General features: G+C 39.9%; 1 protein-coding gene across 17 annotated transcripts in view; it reads right to left on the minus strand.

The window, feature by feature from the left end:
* The window catches only part of Map4 (microtubule associated protein 4), a 135,440-nt gene that overhangs the window by 75,314 nt on the left and 40,905 nt on the right, over positions 1–19,221 (minus strand). For 16 of the 17 annotated variants that reach the window (XM_041676797.1, XM_041676796.1, XM_041676799.1 and 13 more), the window contains 2 exons: positions 17,784–18,015; positions 7,384–7,452 (listed from right to left, as the gene is read on the minus strand). In XM_041676797.1, the coding sequence (XP_041532731.1) occupies positions 7,384–7,452; positions 17,784–18,006 (292 nt within the window). In that variant the 5' untranslated portion in view covers positions 18,007–18,015. Of the gene's footprint in view, positions 1–1,146; positions 4,015–7,383; positions 7,453–17,783; positions 18,016–19,221 lie in introns of those variants that run through there. The other variant, XM_041676813.1, reaches the window with a different exon arrangement.

Consider the following 19,221-nt stretch of genomic DNA (forward strand, 5'->3'; position numbering starts at 1 on the left):
ATTTGTCCATTATGCACTATGTTTCTGCCTAAAACACTCTCTCATCTCACCGTATTATCATAGTAAATGAGAAGGAAGAACCAAATCATAGGCAGGTTTCAGTTTCCAGCAAGAATTGTTCCAATAGTAATTGTTTCTACATGACATGGTGGCATACACCTGTAATCAGTCACAGGGAGGCTGAGGCAGACATTGAAGGCCAACCTGGGCAATCACAAGTAACTTTTATGTGAGACATACCTATAAAAAGTTAGTAAGAGCCGGGCGGTGGTGGCGCATGCCTTTAATCCCAGCACTCAGGAGGCAGAGGCAGGCGGATCTCTGTGAGTTCGAGACCAGCCTGGTCTACAGAGCTAGTTCCAGGACAGGCTCCAAAGTCAAAGAGAAACCCTGTCTCGAAAATCCAAAAAAGTTAGTAAGAACTATAAAATAGTTTTTACAGTATTTAAATTCTACACTGAGCATCAGTATGGTAGCATATGCTTATAATTCCCAGCACTCAGGAAGCTAAGCCATGAGAACTGACAAAAAAATCCAAGGCCATCCTGGGCTACATTTAGCCAGACCCTATCTCAAAACAAAATGAAAATCTATACTGCACTTTACATTTCCTGCCCATTTTGAAACAAAATCTTGCTATGCATGACAGGCTGGCTTGGAACTCTCAATCTTACTGCTTCTGATTCCTAAATTCTAGGATTACAAACATATACCACCATCCCTAGACTCCTAAAAAGTGTCTTAATTCAGCCATCATACTACATTTGCAAACTTTTCTATTGTACAAATACAGCATTCTACACACTGCACCATTTAAATATTACTGAACATAACAAATTGTATTAGATAAACCCAGAAGGTATTGCAAGAAAACTGTGGATACATAATTTTAAATATGGTACCATAATGTAACAATATACCACAGAAGATATGCCTTTTAGATCATTTTACCATTCTGCCAACACTGCAGGTGCTACCAAACTATCAACAGTCAATTGAGCTTCCTAATGCTCAGATTCTGAATAACAGAGTTAAGTGAAAATGCTTGAGAGAAGTCCATAAAACTACAGAATTATGAGTGGGATCCAAAGCTTTGTTAGACTGATAACTTAAGCCTCAAAGGGATAAGTAATATACTTAAATAATTAAGACCCCAGCCAAAATCCAGTTCATAAAATGTTAATGTACAATGTTTATTAGTGTAATTTATTTAGCACAATGACACAGTAAAATGTCCCAATATACAAACTGTTAAAAGTCTAAGTCACAAAAAATACAGATGAAGCTAAAAATTTGTTTAAAAAAAAGGTGGGGTTAAATAGACTTCTACATGTTCAATATTGGATGATACAGGGTTGGAGGAAGAATGAGAATCACCATCACATTTAAGTACAAAGGCCCCATATACTCCGTGATCATCATGGTAACACAGCACTCTCTTTTCAAGGGACAGGCTACTTCTTAAGTAGCTATATATGAAACATTATTGCTTTCAAAATATAATATCTAAATGCAACAAATGGAGCTAACAAACTACTTTAAATTTCATCTGGCTATTAGCAGAAAATTAACATTTACAAACTCATAAAAAACACATTTAAAATTTTTAAGCAAAATAAACATAAAATGGAATAAAACAATGTCAATTATGAAATATGAGTGCATGTGACATTTCCTGCCTGGCATTATATAACTGCCCGGTACAAGAAAAGCTATGGAGACTGCTTAAAAAGCAACAGAAACATACCAAACATGACTTTAAAAAGCAAATGCTAATTTTTTTTTAAGTTCTCTGGGTTAAATCTCCCACCCCTCAATAAAAAGGGGAAAAAAAGCAGTGTGTGTCTGTGTATAAAAGCATGTTCTATTTGATGTCGTGCTTTCCAACAAGAATTTCACACTGTTGTCAACAGCTTGGAAGACATGCTGTACCTAGACCTACAGGAGTGCACAGTACAGACCAGCCTTGCGATCGCATGCCTGTAGAAGACAATGCTTCAGTTGCAGAAGTTACTGCCAGGACTTTCTTAAATCTTCTAGATACTCTGACTTTACCATCCAAAAGTATATTTGGGGGGAATTTGTTTGTTTGTTTTTGTTGTTGTTTTTCAAAGACAGGGTTTTTTTCTGTTTAACAGCCCTGGCAGTCCTGGATCTCACTCTGTAGACCAGGCTGGCCTCAAACTCACAGAGATCCACCTGCCTCTGCCTCCCGAGTGTTAGGGTTAAAGGCTACTACAGCAGGGCAGTTTGTTTTTGAGACAAGGTCTTGTGAAGCTCAGGGCAGCCTTGAATTAACAATATACCTCAGGCTGGCCTCCTACTTCTAGAAATCATGACTAATCTTACTTACTGGAGTCTGAAATCTCTTTAATGTGAACCATTACAACCAGGTTTCAAAGTTAGTTTTTTGTCAGAAGGCCAAATAAAAAGCACATTTTACATTCCAGTTCTTATATCAGAATTCCACTAATATCTCAAACATGGACTGGGATTTATGTTCTCCTAAAAACCCAAAGCTTAATTTAAGGTTCCATGGTGCTTGTCTTAAATGATTCTAGGTTTTATGTTCTTTTGTTTAATTTTATTTCTTTGGAAAAATGAAGAAAAAGTATCAATGAGACAAAGTAAGAATGTAAACTCTCATTTCATGATAAAGGATTTTAACACAGGACTGCATATATGATACACCAATCCTACTGGAATGTTGCAGAAAAAAAAAAGCACTTCAGAACGCAAACAGATCCTAATCCTGAATGCAATTTTTGGAACAATCGGACAACAATTTGACTAGAAGCTAGGCACATGGACACCTACATGGAATCTCAGCTGCGGAAGGGAATGCTTGAGTCCAGTACGTTAAGGCTAGCCTGAGTGACACATAACATAGGAAGGTGGGCTGCAGCAGGGTGAGCTCTGACTGGCATGAAGGCCCTCAGTGTAGCTGCCTTAGAAGCTTGCTAAGCTGTCGGTGCTTCTCAAGTGTTCTATGGTGGCTTCTTTGTTGTTCAGGAGAAAATGCTTTTTATCCTACATTACCCTCTGCCCTATCTGCAAAAGTCAAGAACATTAAAGCTATGCTCCAATTTTCTTTAACTTCCCAATTCTTACTTTATGATTTTGCTCAAAAAGTAACTTCAGATATTTTTTTAAAAAAATTACAATAATTGTATTGTCAAATTTTCAGAAACTCTAGACAAATAGGTAAGACAGTTTATGATAAAAACAATTTCAGTCCACCCTGCAAATAACAAAGACAAAAAAAAAAAAACAACAACTAAAAACAGGGTGTCACTGTGTAGCCCTGGCTGGCTGGGACTCAGAGATGAGCCAGCTTCTTCAGGCTGGGATTAAAGCTACTCACCACAACACCCAGCATAAATAACAATTTCATTAAGAGAAATAATTTTTCAACTGGAAAACAATAATTCAGATTTTAGTAAGGTAGAAATACTGGTGATCTGAAAGCCTAACTGTCACCAAAAGCAAGCTCACAGAGGGAAACAGGAAGGGCAGGAAAGGGAAATTCACTGCAGCTCAGTGGCCTCAACCCCTTTATGAAAGCACAGATTCAATTGGTTTTACAGCATATGGATTCCCCCACTGATTATGCAAAAAAGAAAAAGAAAAAATGGAAAAGGCCAACTAAAAAATGTTTAAAGAAAAATATGACTGAATTAAATCATAAAATAAATCTAAAAGAGATCAAGAAAAAGAAATAACATTTGATGACTTTTATAAAAATACTAAAATCAAAAGAGCTCATTCTGCACATTGTGCTCACAAAGGGAAAGGAGGTTCCATCAAGCCCTGCAGAACCCAAGAAGCAGGTGGCTTGTTCAGGCATCAGCAGAATTAGGCCCCGAAGAACTACCCTCAGTTTCTTCTACATGGTGTCCCGGAAGGAAAAGCAAAGCTGCAAAATGCTGAGGGTTTTAGAAGTGTAACGGTGCTTAGGAAAGATCACTGGTCTGGTGTTGCGGCAGCCCCAGTGCTGAGAGACACGCTAGGCTTCTAGGAGGAGAAAAATAGAAAGGGAGGAAGAAACAGGAAGGGGAAGGAAAGGGTGGAAAAGCACAGGTCATTAGTAAACAGCAAGTTCAATACAGCAAGACGCTCATCAACTCCACTATGCTATTAGTGGAGCTCTCCTCTCTAAGCTCTACAGACAACACCTGAGGAAAACTGAGAGAGGAGTTTTCAGAGGGGCACTAAGCCAGATGCTCTAGTTAGTGACGGCAAATCAGAAGCAAATCACAACATGCTCCCCGAAACATGCATTCTTCACCTACTCTGCTTCCTCCTCTAATGAAATCTCTATACTCAGTAAAACATCTGGGTTTGTTTGTTTGTTTTTTTAATTTTTGAGACAGGGTTTCTCCGTAGCTTTTTTGTTCGTGTCCTGGAACTAGCTCTTCTAGACCAGGCTGGCCTTGAACTCACAGAGAACCGCCTGCCTCTGCCTCCTGAGTGCTGGGATTAAAAGCGTGCACCACCACAGCCCAACTAATACACCTATTTTGAAAAGCAATGAAAAGAGATCCACATCAGAACCCAAACAATTCGGATGTGAACACAACATTTTACCTAAGGAAATATATCCAAAGGCAGAAAGACAAGTTCTTATGGTGCCAATGGGCAAGTCACTAAAGAGCAAAACAGTTCCCCTGGTGTCATCAGAATATTCTCCATGTTTCAAAACTACGTCCTGGGCACACACAGCCGAGCCCCAGCCACCGTACTATCAACACTATTTAAAACACTAAGTCTCAGGGCTGGAGAAATGGCTCTTTCAGAGTACCTGAGTTTGATTCCCAGCACCCACATCAGATGATTTACAACTAACTGCAGCTTCAGGAGACCCCATGCTATCTCCCCCCCACCTCCCCCCACACAAATAAAAATAAAATAAATCTTAAAAAGTAAAACAACAGTGACCAAAAAAAAACCCCACTAAGTCTTTTCTGGTCAGGCTTGACATCCTGTTAGAGAAGAAGTCTAACTTAGATTTGATAGCTGTTCTTTCCTGTGTAAAAAAAAAAAAAAAAAATACCCACGAGGCTGGAGGAATGGTTAGTGGTTAAGAGGACTGGCTCTTTCAGTGGACCTAGGTTCAATTCCCAGCACCCACACGGCAGCTCAGAACCATCTATAACTCTAGTTCGAGAAATTCTGACACGTTTACATCAATCCACATAAAACAAAGTTAAATAAGTTATTAAAAAAGAAAACAGCAATACCCACTTGCTAGAAACAACAATTCATATTCTCCATCCCTTCCAACATTAACTCCAGGTTAAAAATACTGAATTTACTTTTTTTGCTTTTTGTTTTAAGAGTTGCTTTTGTTTTTAATTATGTGTACATGTGTGAGTATGTCTGTGTGTAGGGATGCACATGTGACAGCAGCTGTACCCAAAGGCCAGAGGGAGAGATCCCCTGGAGGGGAGGTAACAGATGGTTGTCACGCACTCAACATAACCCTGCTGGAAATTAACTTAGGGCCCTGCAAGAGCAATATAGCTCTTCAACACTGAGCCCTTTCTCTAGTCCTGGTTTGTTTGTTAGTTTTTGGTTTTTGTTTTGTTTTGTTTTTTTTTGAGAAAGGGACTTGTCCTAAGGTCCAAACTGGCCTCAAAATACCTGCCAAATCTTGGAGTTACAGCTGTGAGCAAACAGCACTCGTGCTGAAACCACTGCTCCTCACTAGCAGGAATCCCTGCAAATCATAGTCTTCCTTCCAAAGCAGGAGCAGAAATAATCAATATATATGAGTACAACTATCCAAGTTAAATAAAAAAAAGTCAATTCTTTTGACAATAACATGACTTATTTAAGTTTGTTCCTAGTTTTCAAAGTACAGTACATATGAATTGCTAATAAGAAAGCCAATTTTATCGAGTAAAAAATAGAACCTAAACTTCAATTTCTTTGAGGTATAAGATATGTACATTTTTCTTTTTAGGAGGAGATACTAGAAGTTGAACCTAGGGTCTCATACATGTTTGGCAAGTAACTGCCACTAAACTACATCATTGGGTGTTTTATTTTGAAATAAAGTCTTAATTACCCAGGTTGGCCAGTAACTCACTCTATTGAGGCCTGGAATTTGTGCTCTTCCGCCTCTGCCTTCCAAGTACAGGCCTGGGTCACTAAATTCATCTTATAACATTTCTTAAACTTAGAAAAAAAAAAAAAGTCAGGGCTGGAGAAATGGTCAGCAGCACTTGCTGCTTTTGCTGAGGACCTGAATTCATTTTACAGCGACCACATGATGGCTCACAACTATCTGTAACTCCAGTTCCAGGGCATCTAATATATTCTTCTGGTCTTCTCAGGCTCCTGCACACATGTGGTATAAATCAACTCATACACGCACATTCGTATAAAAATCAAATTAAAAACAAATAAAAATAAAAAAGAGTACATTAAAAAAACTGTTACTGCTAACAAAAGGCTTTTGGAAACATTTAGAGCTGAACAACTCTATGGTAGTTAAATGAAAGGCTTTTCATGGCTCAATCATATAAAATTGAAACAAAAAAAAAAAGTACATCTTGTGCTTGCCTCAATGTACTGATGTGAATCAAAATGCTGCACCCCAGAGTTAAGAGTTTTCTGATGCACAAACAATGTACCCTGCTTGAGCACTAAAAGTCAAAAATACAGCGCCTGACTCTCATGCAGGCTACCTAAGTTTTATATAATACAACACATTCCATGTGGGCATACTCCTGCTATGACTCTGGCAATTTTGCTCATTATAAATACATTGGGAATGAAGGGGAGGGGATTCATGCTGGTTATAAGGTAAGAGACTAAGGGAACTCAGTGCTGAAAGAATATCATAGCTCTAGCACTGGGCTAAAAGTTAAAAGAAATAAATCCCAAAATGAACAGTTAAGAGAAAAGATAAAGGGAGAGAAAAAAATTGAAGACCAGAACACAAAGCACTTTGATTTACTGTTGTGGGTTACTTTCTTTTCTTTGGTTTGTTTTTGAGATAGGTTTCTCTGTATAACAGCACTAACTATCCTGGAACTTTGTAAACCAGGCTGGCTTCAAACTCATAGAGATCTATGCCTCCCAAGTGCTGAGATTAAAGGCGAGTGCCACCATGCCTGGCCACTGTAGGTTTCTTAATACTAAAATGAGTACCGGATTCTCATATCAAAGTGATGGGTTTTTTACATCTTTAAGATTGATCCAATTCTTCTGTGGATCACTTTCAGTAAACATTCAAGGCCTATGAAAACAAACTCTTCTCTTTCTGTTGTTGAGAGATGCCCTGGGTTAAAATACATCCAACAGGAACAGCAAGGTTCTCAATAATAACTCATATACTTCCATAATAATATTCAAGAGTTTACAAAGACCACTTACCTGTAGTGTTATTCCCTTCCATCCCATGATCACCATTGGCTAGAAGTGTTGATTTAGAAGATGAAATACCTGCAATAATTGCAAAGAATAATTATGCATTGTAAAACAAAGTAAAAATAAAAAAGAAATCATTGACTATGTAATTTTTGTTACTATTTGTAGTGTTAAGCAGTACAAAGCACATCAAACTGTCAATCTTCAGTAAAAGGCAACACACTAATTCCTGCCCCACTCACACCATCAGTACTGTCACCACAGAAAAGGCCTTTTTTTTTCTTTTTTAGATTTATTTATTGTATGTACATGAGAGTTTTGCAGAACCATCTATTCACCATAAACAAATCTTGTTTGTTTTTGGTTTTTTTTCCTTTGTATTTGTTATTTGAGACAGGGTTTCTCTGTAGCTTTGGAGCCTGTCCTGGAACTCACTCTGTAGAGCAGGCTGGCCTCGAACTCAGAGATCTGTCTGCCTCTGCCTCCCGAGTGCTGGGATTAAAGGCATACTCCACTGCCAACACCACCACCACCACCACCACAGCCCAGACAGCAGGCAAGCAAAAAGTCCCTTGGTCCATATATCCCTCCCCTCCCCCACCAACTACTCTGTAGACCTGGCTGTTCTGGAACTCACTCTTTAGACCAGCTGGCCTTGAACTGAGAGATCTACCTGCCTTCTGTCTTTAAGGGCTGGGACTAAAGGTGTGTGCCATCACTGCCAGGCATAAATGTCTTTATTCTATAAATTATTAGAGATTGTTAACAGATTCAATTTAAAAATAACAAATCTATAGAGCACCTCAGGTTAAGTAATAAGCACATTTCAGTTGAAGTGATCCACTCGGAGCTCCAGGACACCATCAGTGCTCCTGTACGAATAGACTACACGGAGACGGAAGGAGTCACGGGACACAAGAATCCTCTCTTTTGTTTGGAGACAGGGTCTCATAGCCCAGTTTAGTCTCAAGCTTGTTTGCATACAGACAGGAAGTCTTTGGGTATTGCATAAAGCTGGGCACAGTGGTGCACTCAGGATGTGAGGCAGGATGATCACTAAGTTCATGATCTTCCTCAAAAAGTAAGTTTGAGGTCAGCTTGGCCTACAGAAGTAAGGTCAAGGTTTTTTTTGGTGTGTGTAACAGTGTCCTGGAACTAGCTCTTGTAGACCAGGATGGCCTTGAACTCACAGAGATCCAACAGACCTCTGCCAGGATTAAAGCATTGTGTCACCAACACCTGGCTGGTTTTGTGTTTTCATAAATGGATACCTAATTGCTCAGATTAATTTGTTGAAAAGACTGTCTTTGCCCTATTGAATATATTTGCCCTGGTGCAAATGTGCAACTTTCTGGAAAATCAATCGACAACATTTGTGTTAGTCTGTTTCTGGGCTTTCTATTCTGATAGTGATGAATTTTTACTTTATTTCATGTGCATCAAACTCAGAGTGCTCTACACTTCAGTGCTTTGCTTTTAGCAGCTAAGCATTTAACTGCTGAACTATACCTCCAACCCTGGGCTTTTCCTCCAATTCTTGTCTTTTCCATGGATTTTTAAGTCTGGGTGTTCTGACACCATATAAGCTTGCTAACAATTGATTTTCTCTCTGAGCAGGGTCATGCCTATTTCCCAGGCTGGCCTTCAACTCATTTTATAGCCCAGACAGCAGCAACATAAAACAGACAAGCAAATAAGCACGGCAGCACCAGTGATCTCAGTGCTGGAAAGTGTTGATCAGCCAGTCTAGTCAAATCAGCAGGCTCCAGGTTCACTGAGAAAAGGAGAAAAGGAAAAGAAAAAGGAAAGGGAGGAAAGGGGAGGGGAGAAAAGGGGAAGAGAAAAGAAGGGAGGGTAAGGGAAGGGAAAAGGAAAAGGGAAAGAGGGAAGGAAAGAAAAAGGAAATGAAAAGAAAGCAAAGAAAAGAAAAGGGAAAAGCAGGAAAGGGAGCTAAAGTAAAGCACTCCTAATATCCCTCTGGCTTCCACAAAACATAAGCAGGCATGTGTGCACATGCATAAAAACACATAATCTTGATGAGATCTTATTTACAACTGCAACAAACAGAAAATTCATCAGGGGACGTACATTTTCTGAAAGATACTAGACTAGAATTAGCACTTCTGCATTTGCACAATTTCATGCTGACCACAGTTTCCAGTGAATCATGCTCCTGAAAAGTCTTCCCCATGGTGTTACCTCTTCTGTCCCTGTTTGAGAGTGTTCTTGAGAGGGTTCAAGCAAGATAGGCAGTCAAAAGAATTCTTACAAGGCTATATCTTATAACATCTCAAACGTTTTATTTTAAGAAAATGGCGCAGTCATCCAGTTTGGTGGCTAGACAACCAACTGTCTTAGAGGCCTCTGAGCATGGACTGAGCAGGGACCCTCCCTAATAACCAGCTCTGGACACACCCACCCATCTCCCTGAAAACACACTCATCTTAACGGGAAACTGCAGCTGAGATGTAAAAATAAATACATAAATTTATTTAATAAAAAAAAAAAGGTAAACTTGCTGGGCAGTGGTGGTGCATGCCTATAATCCCAGCACTCGGGAGGATCTCTGTGTTTCCTGATCTAGAGAGTGGGTTCCTTGACAGAGGGCTACACAGAAAAACCTATCTTGCCTTGGGCACGCACACAACATTAAGACGTACAGAGGTATTTTTCACAGATACTTTTCAAAGACAAAAGGAAATCTAGAAACTAGACTATATAAAATAACAAATGCAGGGTTTTTCTTTAGAAGCTAACAGTCTAGACCCTGTGTTCAGAGCAGAAATCCTTGATAGTAATCACTGTAATGGTTAACTGAAAAGACTGCCCTGTTATCTGAGAGGAACAAAGAGAAGCATGGTATATCAGAGTACTAATTAGAAAAAAGAGATAAAAGGGTGAAAAACCAAGTTTCCATTAAATATGCATAAATAACAAGTACCCTGCTCATTCTTCACATAATGTACTGTCCTGATCCAAAGAGATGCCAGCTATGTTCTACCCCACACTTGGCATCAAGTCCCTCTCCTCAAACAATCAGCACTTAAGATTCATCATCCCTAGCTTAAGAGAACATATTTTTTAAAATCTGTCCTGTTTTAAAAATGTAAATTTTAAGAAAATGGAAATTTTACAAAAATTAATTATTTTTTGCCTGTGGAAGTGATAAAACTACTTTATAATGTGGTAATAGCTAGAGTGACTAAAGGGCAGGAAAGAACAAACCTTCTATATAGTCAGGCAATTTATCAATTGAGAAATATTAACTCAACAATATATTATCAGTATTTAAATCATTTATATAAAGAGATGTAAAATTAATATAAACAGAATGCTGTAGCACTATTTTAAAAAAGTCACCATAGAGTAAAATACCACTGAGAATCCAGGACATATAGGCAGAGGGATAGGCAGGTAGGAAGAAGGCTAACATGACAAAATGAGTATTATGTAAAAAAAAAAAAAATATATCTCATCCTTCCCCCATTTCTTCCTTAAAGAAGGCAAACTAAGGAACATGTCAACTTCAACATACTAGCAGAAGTGTTTAAAAGCATGGGCTGGAGAAATGTTTCAGTGGTCTAATGTCCTCTACTGGTCTCCAGAGATGAAAAGCATTTACCTAGTACCCAGACATGTGATGCAGGCAACACTCATACACATAATAAAATTAAATACATCTTTTTAAAAAAGAGCTGCAGAGTTGAGTCTGGTGGTACATATTTAATGTCACCTCTATACTTAAGGGATTATGGCCTGAGAATTCAAGGCCAGCCTCAACTAAACAAGAAGACACTACTTATAAAAAAGTAGGAAAAAAGAATCTAGAAATTAAGAGAGGTAGCCTTGGGGTTGAACAGATGGCTCAGTATTTAAGAGAGCATACTGCTCCTCCAGCAGACCCAGGTTCAGTTCCAAAGGGGGCTCACAACTGCCTATAACTCCATTTCCAAAGAATCCAATATCCTTCTCACCTCTGGGAATACTCAAATTCATGTACACATATGCACAAAAAGAAACAGCCATTCACATAACTAAAAATAAAATTTAAAAGGACAGCCTCTAGTGATCTAGAAATTATGAGAATATTCATAAAAATGAAAATAAACAAAAATACATAAAGAAACCACATGCTAAATGTGGCATAGATGAACAGCAAAGTTTGTCCCTTCTCCACATTAACCAATCTTCATTCCCACTATAGTCAATCATTCGTCACCTCCCACATGGAGCAGATACTGGACACTATCTCACCAGTGACTGTGACAGCTGGAGGAGAGGAGAGTGCCCCCACCTCCAGAATGGACACTGACACACTGGGGTAGCACTGACAACATACTACCAAAAGCAGGCACAGGACAGTCATCCATCACAGCATCTCTCAAACAAAACTTCCAATAAATAACTGAGGAAAAGGTGCCATTCGAAGAGACCCAGTACCACCCAGGCAAATCATGCTAACACAGCTAGCAAAACACTCTAAGCTATACCCCGAGCCCAAACAGTAGAGTCTATAAAAGACATACTTCCCTCAAAGAGACAAGAAAAATAACCATACAACTAGGAAACAAAAGTATGGACTAAACAAAGTAAAATATCTAATGAATAGAAATCCTTTTGGAATTTAGATGGCTTACAATTGTCTACATAAAGAGTAAAACAGTTAAAAATGGGCTGGGCGGTGGTGGCACATGCCTTTAATCCCAAGACTTGAGAGGCAGAGACAGGTGAATCTCTGTGACTTCCAGGCCAGCCTGGTCTACAACAGCTAGTTCCAGGACAGCCTCCAAAACCACAGAGAAACCCTGTCTCGAAAAACCAATAAATAAATAAATAAATAAATTTATTTTTCAAGCCAGCATTATCTCTGTGTAGCTCTGGTTCCCAACTTACTCTGAAAACCAGCCAGGCCTCAAACTCAGAGATCCACCTGCCTCTGCCTCCCAAGTTCTAAAATTAAAGGTATAAACTAACTACCAAGAAGCCAGTCTCACTTTTTCTGTATTATAGATGCTACCTCACTCTTATGACAAGTTCCACCACCAAATGGCTGACTTATGCTCTGCATCATCACCAGATAAATTTTATCATAGCCCCTTCTATAGGCCCTCCCCTGAGACCCTTGACTGCTGCTGCTCCTCCATCATCAACCCTTTGTCAACTCTAAACAGCTAACAGCAGTCAGTACACAGACCCTCACAGCAGTTAGGGTGACCTTTGAGATGGGGAAATGAGAAACTAAGCGTTAAATAGGGAGAGGGGTTATGGCTAGGTAATAAAGACGGCCGTTTTTCAAGATGGCCTGCTTCTTCCTCACCCAACTGACCTGAAACAAAACTTGGAAGCTTAAAGCAAAGGTTTTTGTAGGCTTGTCTCCAGTCAGCAGGCCCCAGGCCCCCTGATGATAGGCTGGCTTTACAAGTCCAAGGTCTACCCAAGACATGTCACACAACAGTTCTGGGCTAATCAACCATGCTAGCTTTCTTCAAACTGACCAACTGCCTACGTTATGGGAAGAAAATTCTTTAGAAGTTTTAAAACCTCCAGCCTTCCAAAAAAGACTAGACTTTTGGCTTTTCCAGTCCTCCAAAGAGCTTTGTAGAGGGTCTTTCTCTGTTACATCTGCTATGTGCGTATGTTCCCTTACCCCAAATAAATGCCTTTCTTGAATTTCTTTAAAATTACTTAAAATTACAGGGCAGTGATGGTACATACTTTTAATCCTTTTAATCCCAGCACTTGGAAGGCAGAGGCAGGTGGATCTCTTAGTTCAAAAGGCCCAGCCTGGTCTACAGTACCAGTTCCAGGACAGCCAGGGCTACACAGAGAAATTCTGTCTTATTAAACAAAGAAAACAACAATAAAAATATTGATTAAGGAGCTATAGATGGTTCAGCACTTAGGAGTGTGTACTGCTCTGGGAGAAAAATCTAAGCTTAGAGTACAGCACCCACACTAAGGCTCCCAGAGGATCCAAAATCCTCTTCTAACTTCCACAGGCACCGATACACATGGTACACAGCCATGCATGAAGGCAAAACACTCAAACACATGAAATAAAAATAAGCACATAAAGATAAATCTTAAATAATAAATGTACAATCTGGTTAAGTGACAGTGTCATATTTTAAGACAGACTTTGCCTCCTGTGCCTCTCCAGTGCTGGAATTAAAGCCATGCACCATCATGCCTAGCTAAAAATTAATCATATTCTTCTTAAAGGAATAGAAATCCAAAGTTGCCTTTTAAAAAAAAATCACTCTGCATAACAGGTTTCATCTCCCACAAGAGGGGTAAACCTTGAAAAGAAGGAGGGTAAAGAGCTGAGAGAAAAAGAGCCATGAGGAGAGTAAGCTTTGGGCCAAACAGGGAAGAATGAGCACAGGCTCAACACAAGGCTTTGCAATCTGCATGGCCAGACTCTTGCCAACATCACCCTCTTGTGGCAAATTTTGGCAAACTGCACTATTTCATTAAGGCCAAGTCCCATGAATAAAATCCTCTGCAGTCTAAGCTAGTGACCACCCCTTCCGTACTGACTTATAATATCTTCTAACCTAGGAGGACCTGTTAAAACACATCTAAGCCTCAACCCCTGAGCTTGATCTGAAATGGAGTTCTAAGGCCCACCCTTGAGGAGCACTATCCTAGACTTCTCCCAAATGCTAGGTTTGGACCATAGTGAAAGATCACCCTTCACTTGTAGTTGAAGGCCTTTAGGAAAGCCATATAAAAAAAGGAAATAAAAACTATTGTCTAAAGAGCTCTATTATATGTAGCTTGTTCAGCTGTTCCTCCTCTATCTAGATGCAACACAAAACCAAACAAGTAAGAGACTACCAAGCTATTCCAAAAACAAAAAAATTAGGTATGTACTTCAGGTTTGGGCACACAAACAGATATATATAAAAAAAACACAAAAATAATGAAATACACTATGCCTTAAGGGCAGGAGAAAAATCAGGAATTTCAGGGCTGGAGAGATGGCTCAGAGGTTAAGAGCATTGCCTGCTCTTCCAAAGGTCCTGAGTTCAATTCCCAGCAACCACATGGTGGCTCACAACCATCTGTAATGAGGTCTGGTGCCCTCTTCTGGCCTTCAGGCATACATGCAGACAGACTATTGTATACATAATAAATAAATATTTAAAAAAAAGAATTTCAGGGTAGCACAGGTTACATCTTAAGGCCTTATCTCATAGAACAAAAGTAACAATAAATTAAAACCTTTAGAGCTCTTCCATTGTGTCTTAAAAACTGCAAAAGAGATAGCTTGGAAGTTAAGAGCACTTATTGCTCTAAAAGAGGACCAACACATGAAGGGCAGCTTACAACTGCCTATAACTCCAGCTCCAGGAAACAGGACATCCTCCTCTCCTTCAGAAGTAACACAACATACTCAAAGTCACCCCCACAGACAGACAGACACACACACACACACACACACACACACACACACATCAATAATTTGTTTGATAGCTTCTTTCCTGAAACAGGGGTTCTACGTGTAGCCCTGGCAGTACTGAAACTCTGTAGGCCAGGTTGGTCTTAAACTCAGAGAGATACACTTGCTTCTGCCTTCTGAATGCCGAGATTAAAGGGTGTGCACCATCACTCTAGATGAGGTACAGTCAGGTATCATGGCACACATGCTTTTAATACCAGTATTCGAGAGGCAGAAACAGGAGCTTTTTGAGTTGTAGGCCAGCCAGCACCCCCACTCTCAAAAGAGAGAAAGCACAAGAAAAACTATTTCTACTACTTCCCTGTCCTTACCCGTCTAGATTAGTCCCAGACTGTAGAGGCATAAAACAACTATAAGAAAACAGAACACAAAAAAGAAGCAACCTTCTTCATCCAAACTCTGATGAGCATCAAGTTACTGGGGTGGGAGAGCATCTTAGCTACCATTACCTACTACAATGACTAAGCCTTACCATTTCCTTCCTTCCTATTGAATTTCCTTTATTTTCATGTGAGTCAGTCAAAGGACCATTGTGAACGATTCTCCGTTAAGAAATTCAATTTTTTTTCCCTTGGAGCAAATAATTGTGCAAATGATAAGATCTTATACTCTTATATTCTTCACCTGATGCAGTGTGTGTCTCTCCATAAAGTATAAACAAAGCCACTAGGTTTTCCACTTTGGTTATAGAAAGTCAAAAGCAATGTCACTCCCATTTCCACAGCATGAAAAAGATAGCTGAGAGCTTGAAGTCTGGGAAACATCTCAGCTGGTAATATGCTCGACCTGCAAGCAAGGACCTGAGTTAGACACCCAGAACAAAAGTAAAATAGCAGATCTACTGGTTTAAGCTTGTAAACCAGTGCTGAGAGGTGGATACAAAAAGGCAAATTTCTCAGGCTTTCCAGTTTAGTCTATTTGGTGAGCTTCAAGGCAGTGAAGAACCTCGTCGAGGGAGAAAAGCATTTGCCACAAACTTGATAACCTGAGTTCAAGCTTCAGGATCCTCAAGATGAAGGGAAAAAACTGGTCCTTGTAAAATTGTCCTCTGATTTCTACATGGAATGTACAAAGGTGCCGGAGAAACAAAAACATTCAACATTGTCCCCTGGCCTACACACACACTACACTACACCACACACACCCCTACCTCAAATGAAAGATACATCTTCTCTCTCCTCCCTCCCCCTTTAAGTAAATCTTTTTATTATGTATACAATATTCTGCCTGCGTGTATGCTTGGATGCTAGAAAAAGGCACCATATCTCATTACAGATGGTTGTGAGCCACCATGAGGTTGCTGGGAATTGAACTCAGAACCTCTGGAAGAACAGCCAATGTTCTTAACCTGTGAGCCATCTCTGCAGCCCTCGTCCCTCTCTTTTAAACAGTTACACGTAGTTCAGTCTTGGAATCTAGTAAGAATAAATCCTGTAGTTCTGATCCTATCTTCACCTCCCAAGTTCTAGGGTTCAAACCTCACCCTACATATAGTATAAACATATACTACTGTTGAGCAAGCTACATCCCCATTTCTCTATTGGCTCATAAAGAAATTTAATCCCTAGTTTAAAAACTAAGAACTAGAGTCAGGCGGTGGTGGCGCACGCCTTTAATTCCAGCACTTGGGAGGCAGAGGCAGGCGGATCTCTGTGAGTTCGAGACCAGCCTGGTCTACAAGAGCTAGTTCCAGGACAGACTCCAAAGCCACAGAGGAACCCTGTCTCAAAAAAAAAAAAAACAAACTAAAAACTATGCACAGATAGATCAATTTCAATCAAACAACAAAATATTAATTTTATGTAACTATTCTAGAAGATAAATGCTTCCCCACTTATGTGGTATTTTTTGTTAGTTTGTTTTGTTTTGCAAGGTTTCTCTGTATAGCCTTAGCTGTCCTGGAACACTCAGCTGACCAGGCTGGCTTTGACCTCACAGAATGACTCTACCTCCCAAATTCTATCAAATTAATTTTTTTAAGTTTATTTATTATGTATATAGTGTTCTGGGCAACAGATCTCATTATAGATGGGTGTGAGCCACATGTGGTTGCTGGGAATTGAACTCAGGAGCTCCGGAACAGCAGTCAGTTCTCTTAACCTCTGAGCCATCCCTCCAGCCCTCAGATTAATTTTTGAACTCTGCATGATTTCGATTCTGAAACCAGATAAGCCAGGCAGTAGTGGCACATGCCTTTAATTCCAGCGCTAGGGAGGCAGAAGCAGGCAGGTCTCTGTAAGTTCGAGGTCAGTCTGGTATACACAGCAAGTTCCAAGACAGGTTCCAAAGCTACACAGAGAAACCCTGTTTTGAAAATAAACAAATAAGCCAATAAATAAATACATACAATACATACAAATAAAGCCATACAATAAATAAACAAGACCATACATACACTGTAAGTGTGAGCACGTTGATAGTTGGTTAACTCACATCAAAGCTGAAGACTACCATGAGTTCAAAGTCAAAATGAACTAGACAGTGATTTCCAAGGCAGCCTGTGCTATAGTGTGAGGTTCTGTCTCAAAATACCAAACAACCAACCAAATATACATATAAATTACTAGACAACTAATGAACAATACCCCTGTTAAATACAAGCACAAAATTCCTCAGCCAGCTGGGTAGTGGTGGCTCAGGCCTTTCATCCCAGTACTTGGGAGGCAGAGGCAGACGGATCTCTGAGTTTGAGGCCAAACAGAGTGAGTTCCAGGACAGCTAGCAATACAAAAACCCTGTCAAGAAACCCCAACACCACCAAAACAAAAGACAAAAAAAGTTTCAGTAACACTGATTTGACTGAAGGACAAGGTGTCCTTGATTTGCAACAAAACCTTCAAGCGACTGACTAGCCTACACCAAAACCTCGGTGGTGACAGACAAGTCCTGACCTCCAATCTGCATTATAAACACGTGTGTCCCTTTCAGCTTGAACGCTTACCTTCAACCTGGCTAGTGTCTGAGCATGGTTTCTTTTTGGACTCTGGGTTCCCAGCTTTCTCGTCACCATCCATAAGAGGAATATACTCAGTCTTCTCCACAGTTTCTCCCACAGTGTCATCATAGGGCTCCGCCTCCAGTGTGGCAATGAAGTCTCGCTTTATCTCTCCCTCAATCTCTGGAGGTGGCTCTGTCAATGCATCTACAAGACTGAGGTCCGCCATTCTGCACCACTGCAAGGGGAAAAGAGAAGTTCACATGAATACTTGAATGAAAAATGGAAAAACATTTCTAGAACTTCTCATCAGTTGTTTTTAAGAGAACCAAAATCTGTTTAAGTACAGTCAATGCCTTTTAGATGATGAGAAAATAATAGCTCAGTAACCGCAGGTGACATTGTTCTCGAATCTCCCCAGGGCAGAAAAGCCAAGACTATTTTGTTCTTTTTACTTATCTTTACTTATTTAACAGAATCTTGTTATATGAAGCCCAATCTAGGCTAACCCACAATAAATCTGCCTCAGCCTCTGGTACACTGGGATTATAGGAATATATAATCAAACCAGCTTCTTTTTATTAATACAGAAAATAAAGCAAGAGTCAGGTGGTGGTCACTCTTGCCTTTGATCCCAGCACTCTGTGAGTTCAAGGTCAGTCTGGTCTATAAAAAGAGTTAGTTCCAGACAGCTATGTGTGTTACACAGAGAAACCCTGTCATGAAAAGCCAACCCCTCCTCCCAAATTTACTTTTACTTCCTGTGTTTTAAGTATTTTGCTTGCTTGCTTGCTTGCTTGCTTGCTTGCATATATGTGCACCATGAGCAGTCTGCTACCTGTGGTGGCCAGGGGAGGAGTTATGTGAGTTGCTGAGAAACTAACCTAACTTGGGTCCTCTGGAAGAGCAGACAGTGCTCTTAACCACTGAGCCATCTCTCCAGGCCTTAAATAAGATCTTCTAACTTCAATTACCTCATACTTTCACATCAGGTTGCAAAATAGTTTTTAAATGAATACAAAGAAAATATTAGAATGTTTCTATGAAAAAGACTGTATTATCAGGAAAACAAAATCATCTGTTTTCTAAGACTCAGTACTGCCTCATATTATTCACTCCTAGAGAGCAGAGTTAGCCAACAACACTCAGTCAGCATTACTACACTAGCATGAAAAATAAATGATGGCAGCCAACGACATGGGTCAACGGACAAATGCACTTGCCACAAAGCCTGACAACCTGAGTTTGAGCCCTAGATTCCTCTGCGAAGGTGGAGAGAACCAACTTTTCACAGTACACACACAGTCTCTCACATACATCATACACACACATAACTAAAACTTTAAGACAAGCTGGGTGGAGGTAGTACAAAGCTTTACTCCCAGCAGTCCAGAGACAAAGGCAGGAGAATAAAGCAGGTTCCAGGGCAGCCAGGGTTGTTACA

Source organism: Microtus oregoni, unplaced genomic scaffold, assembly GCF_018167655.1.
Source record: "Microtus oregoni isolate MIOR12 unplaced genomic scaffold, Mior012 000028F_ref0000031, whole genome shotgun sequence".
Lineage (NCBI taxonomy): Eukaryota > Metazoa > Chordata > Mammalia > Rodentia > Cricetidae > Microtus > Microtus oregoni.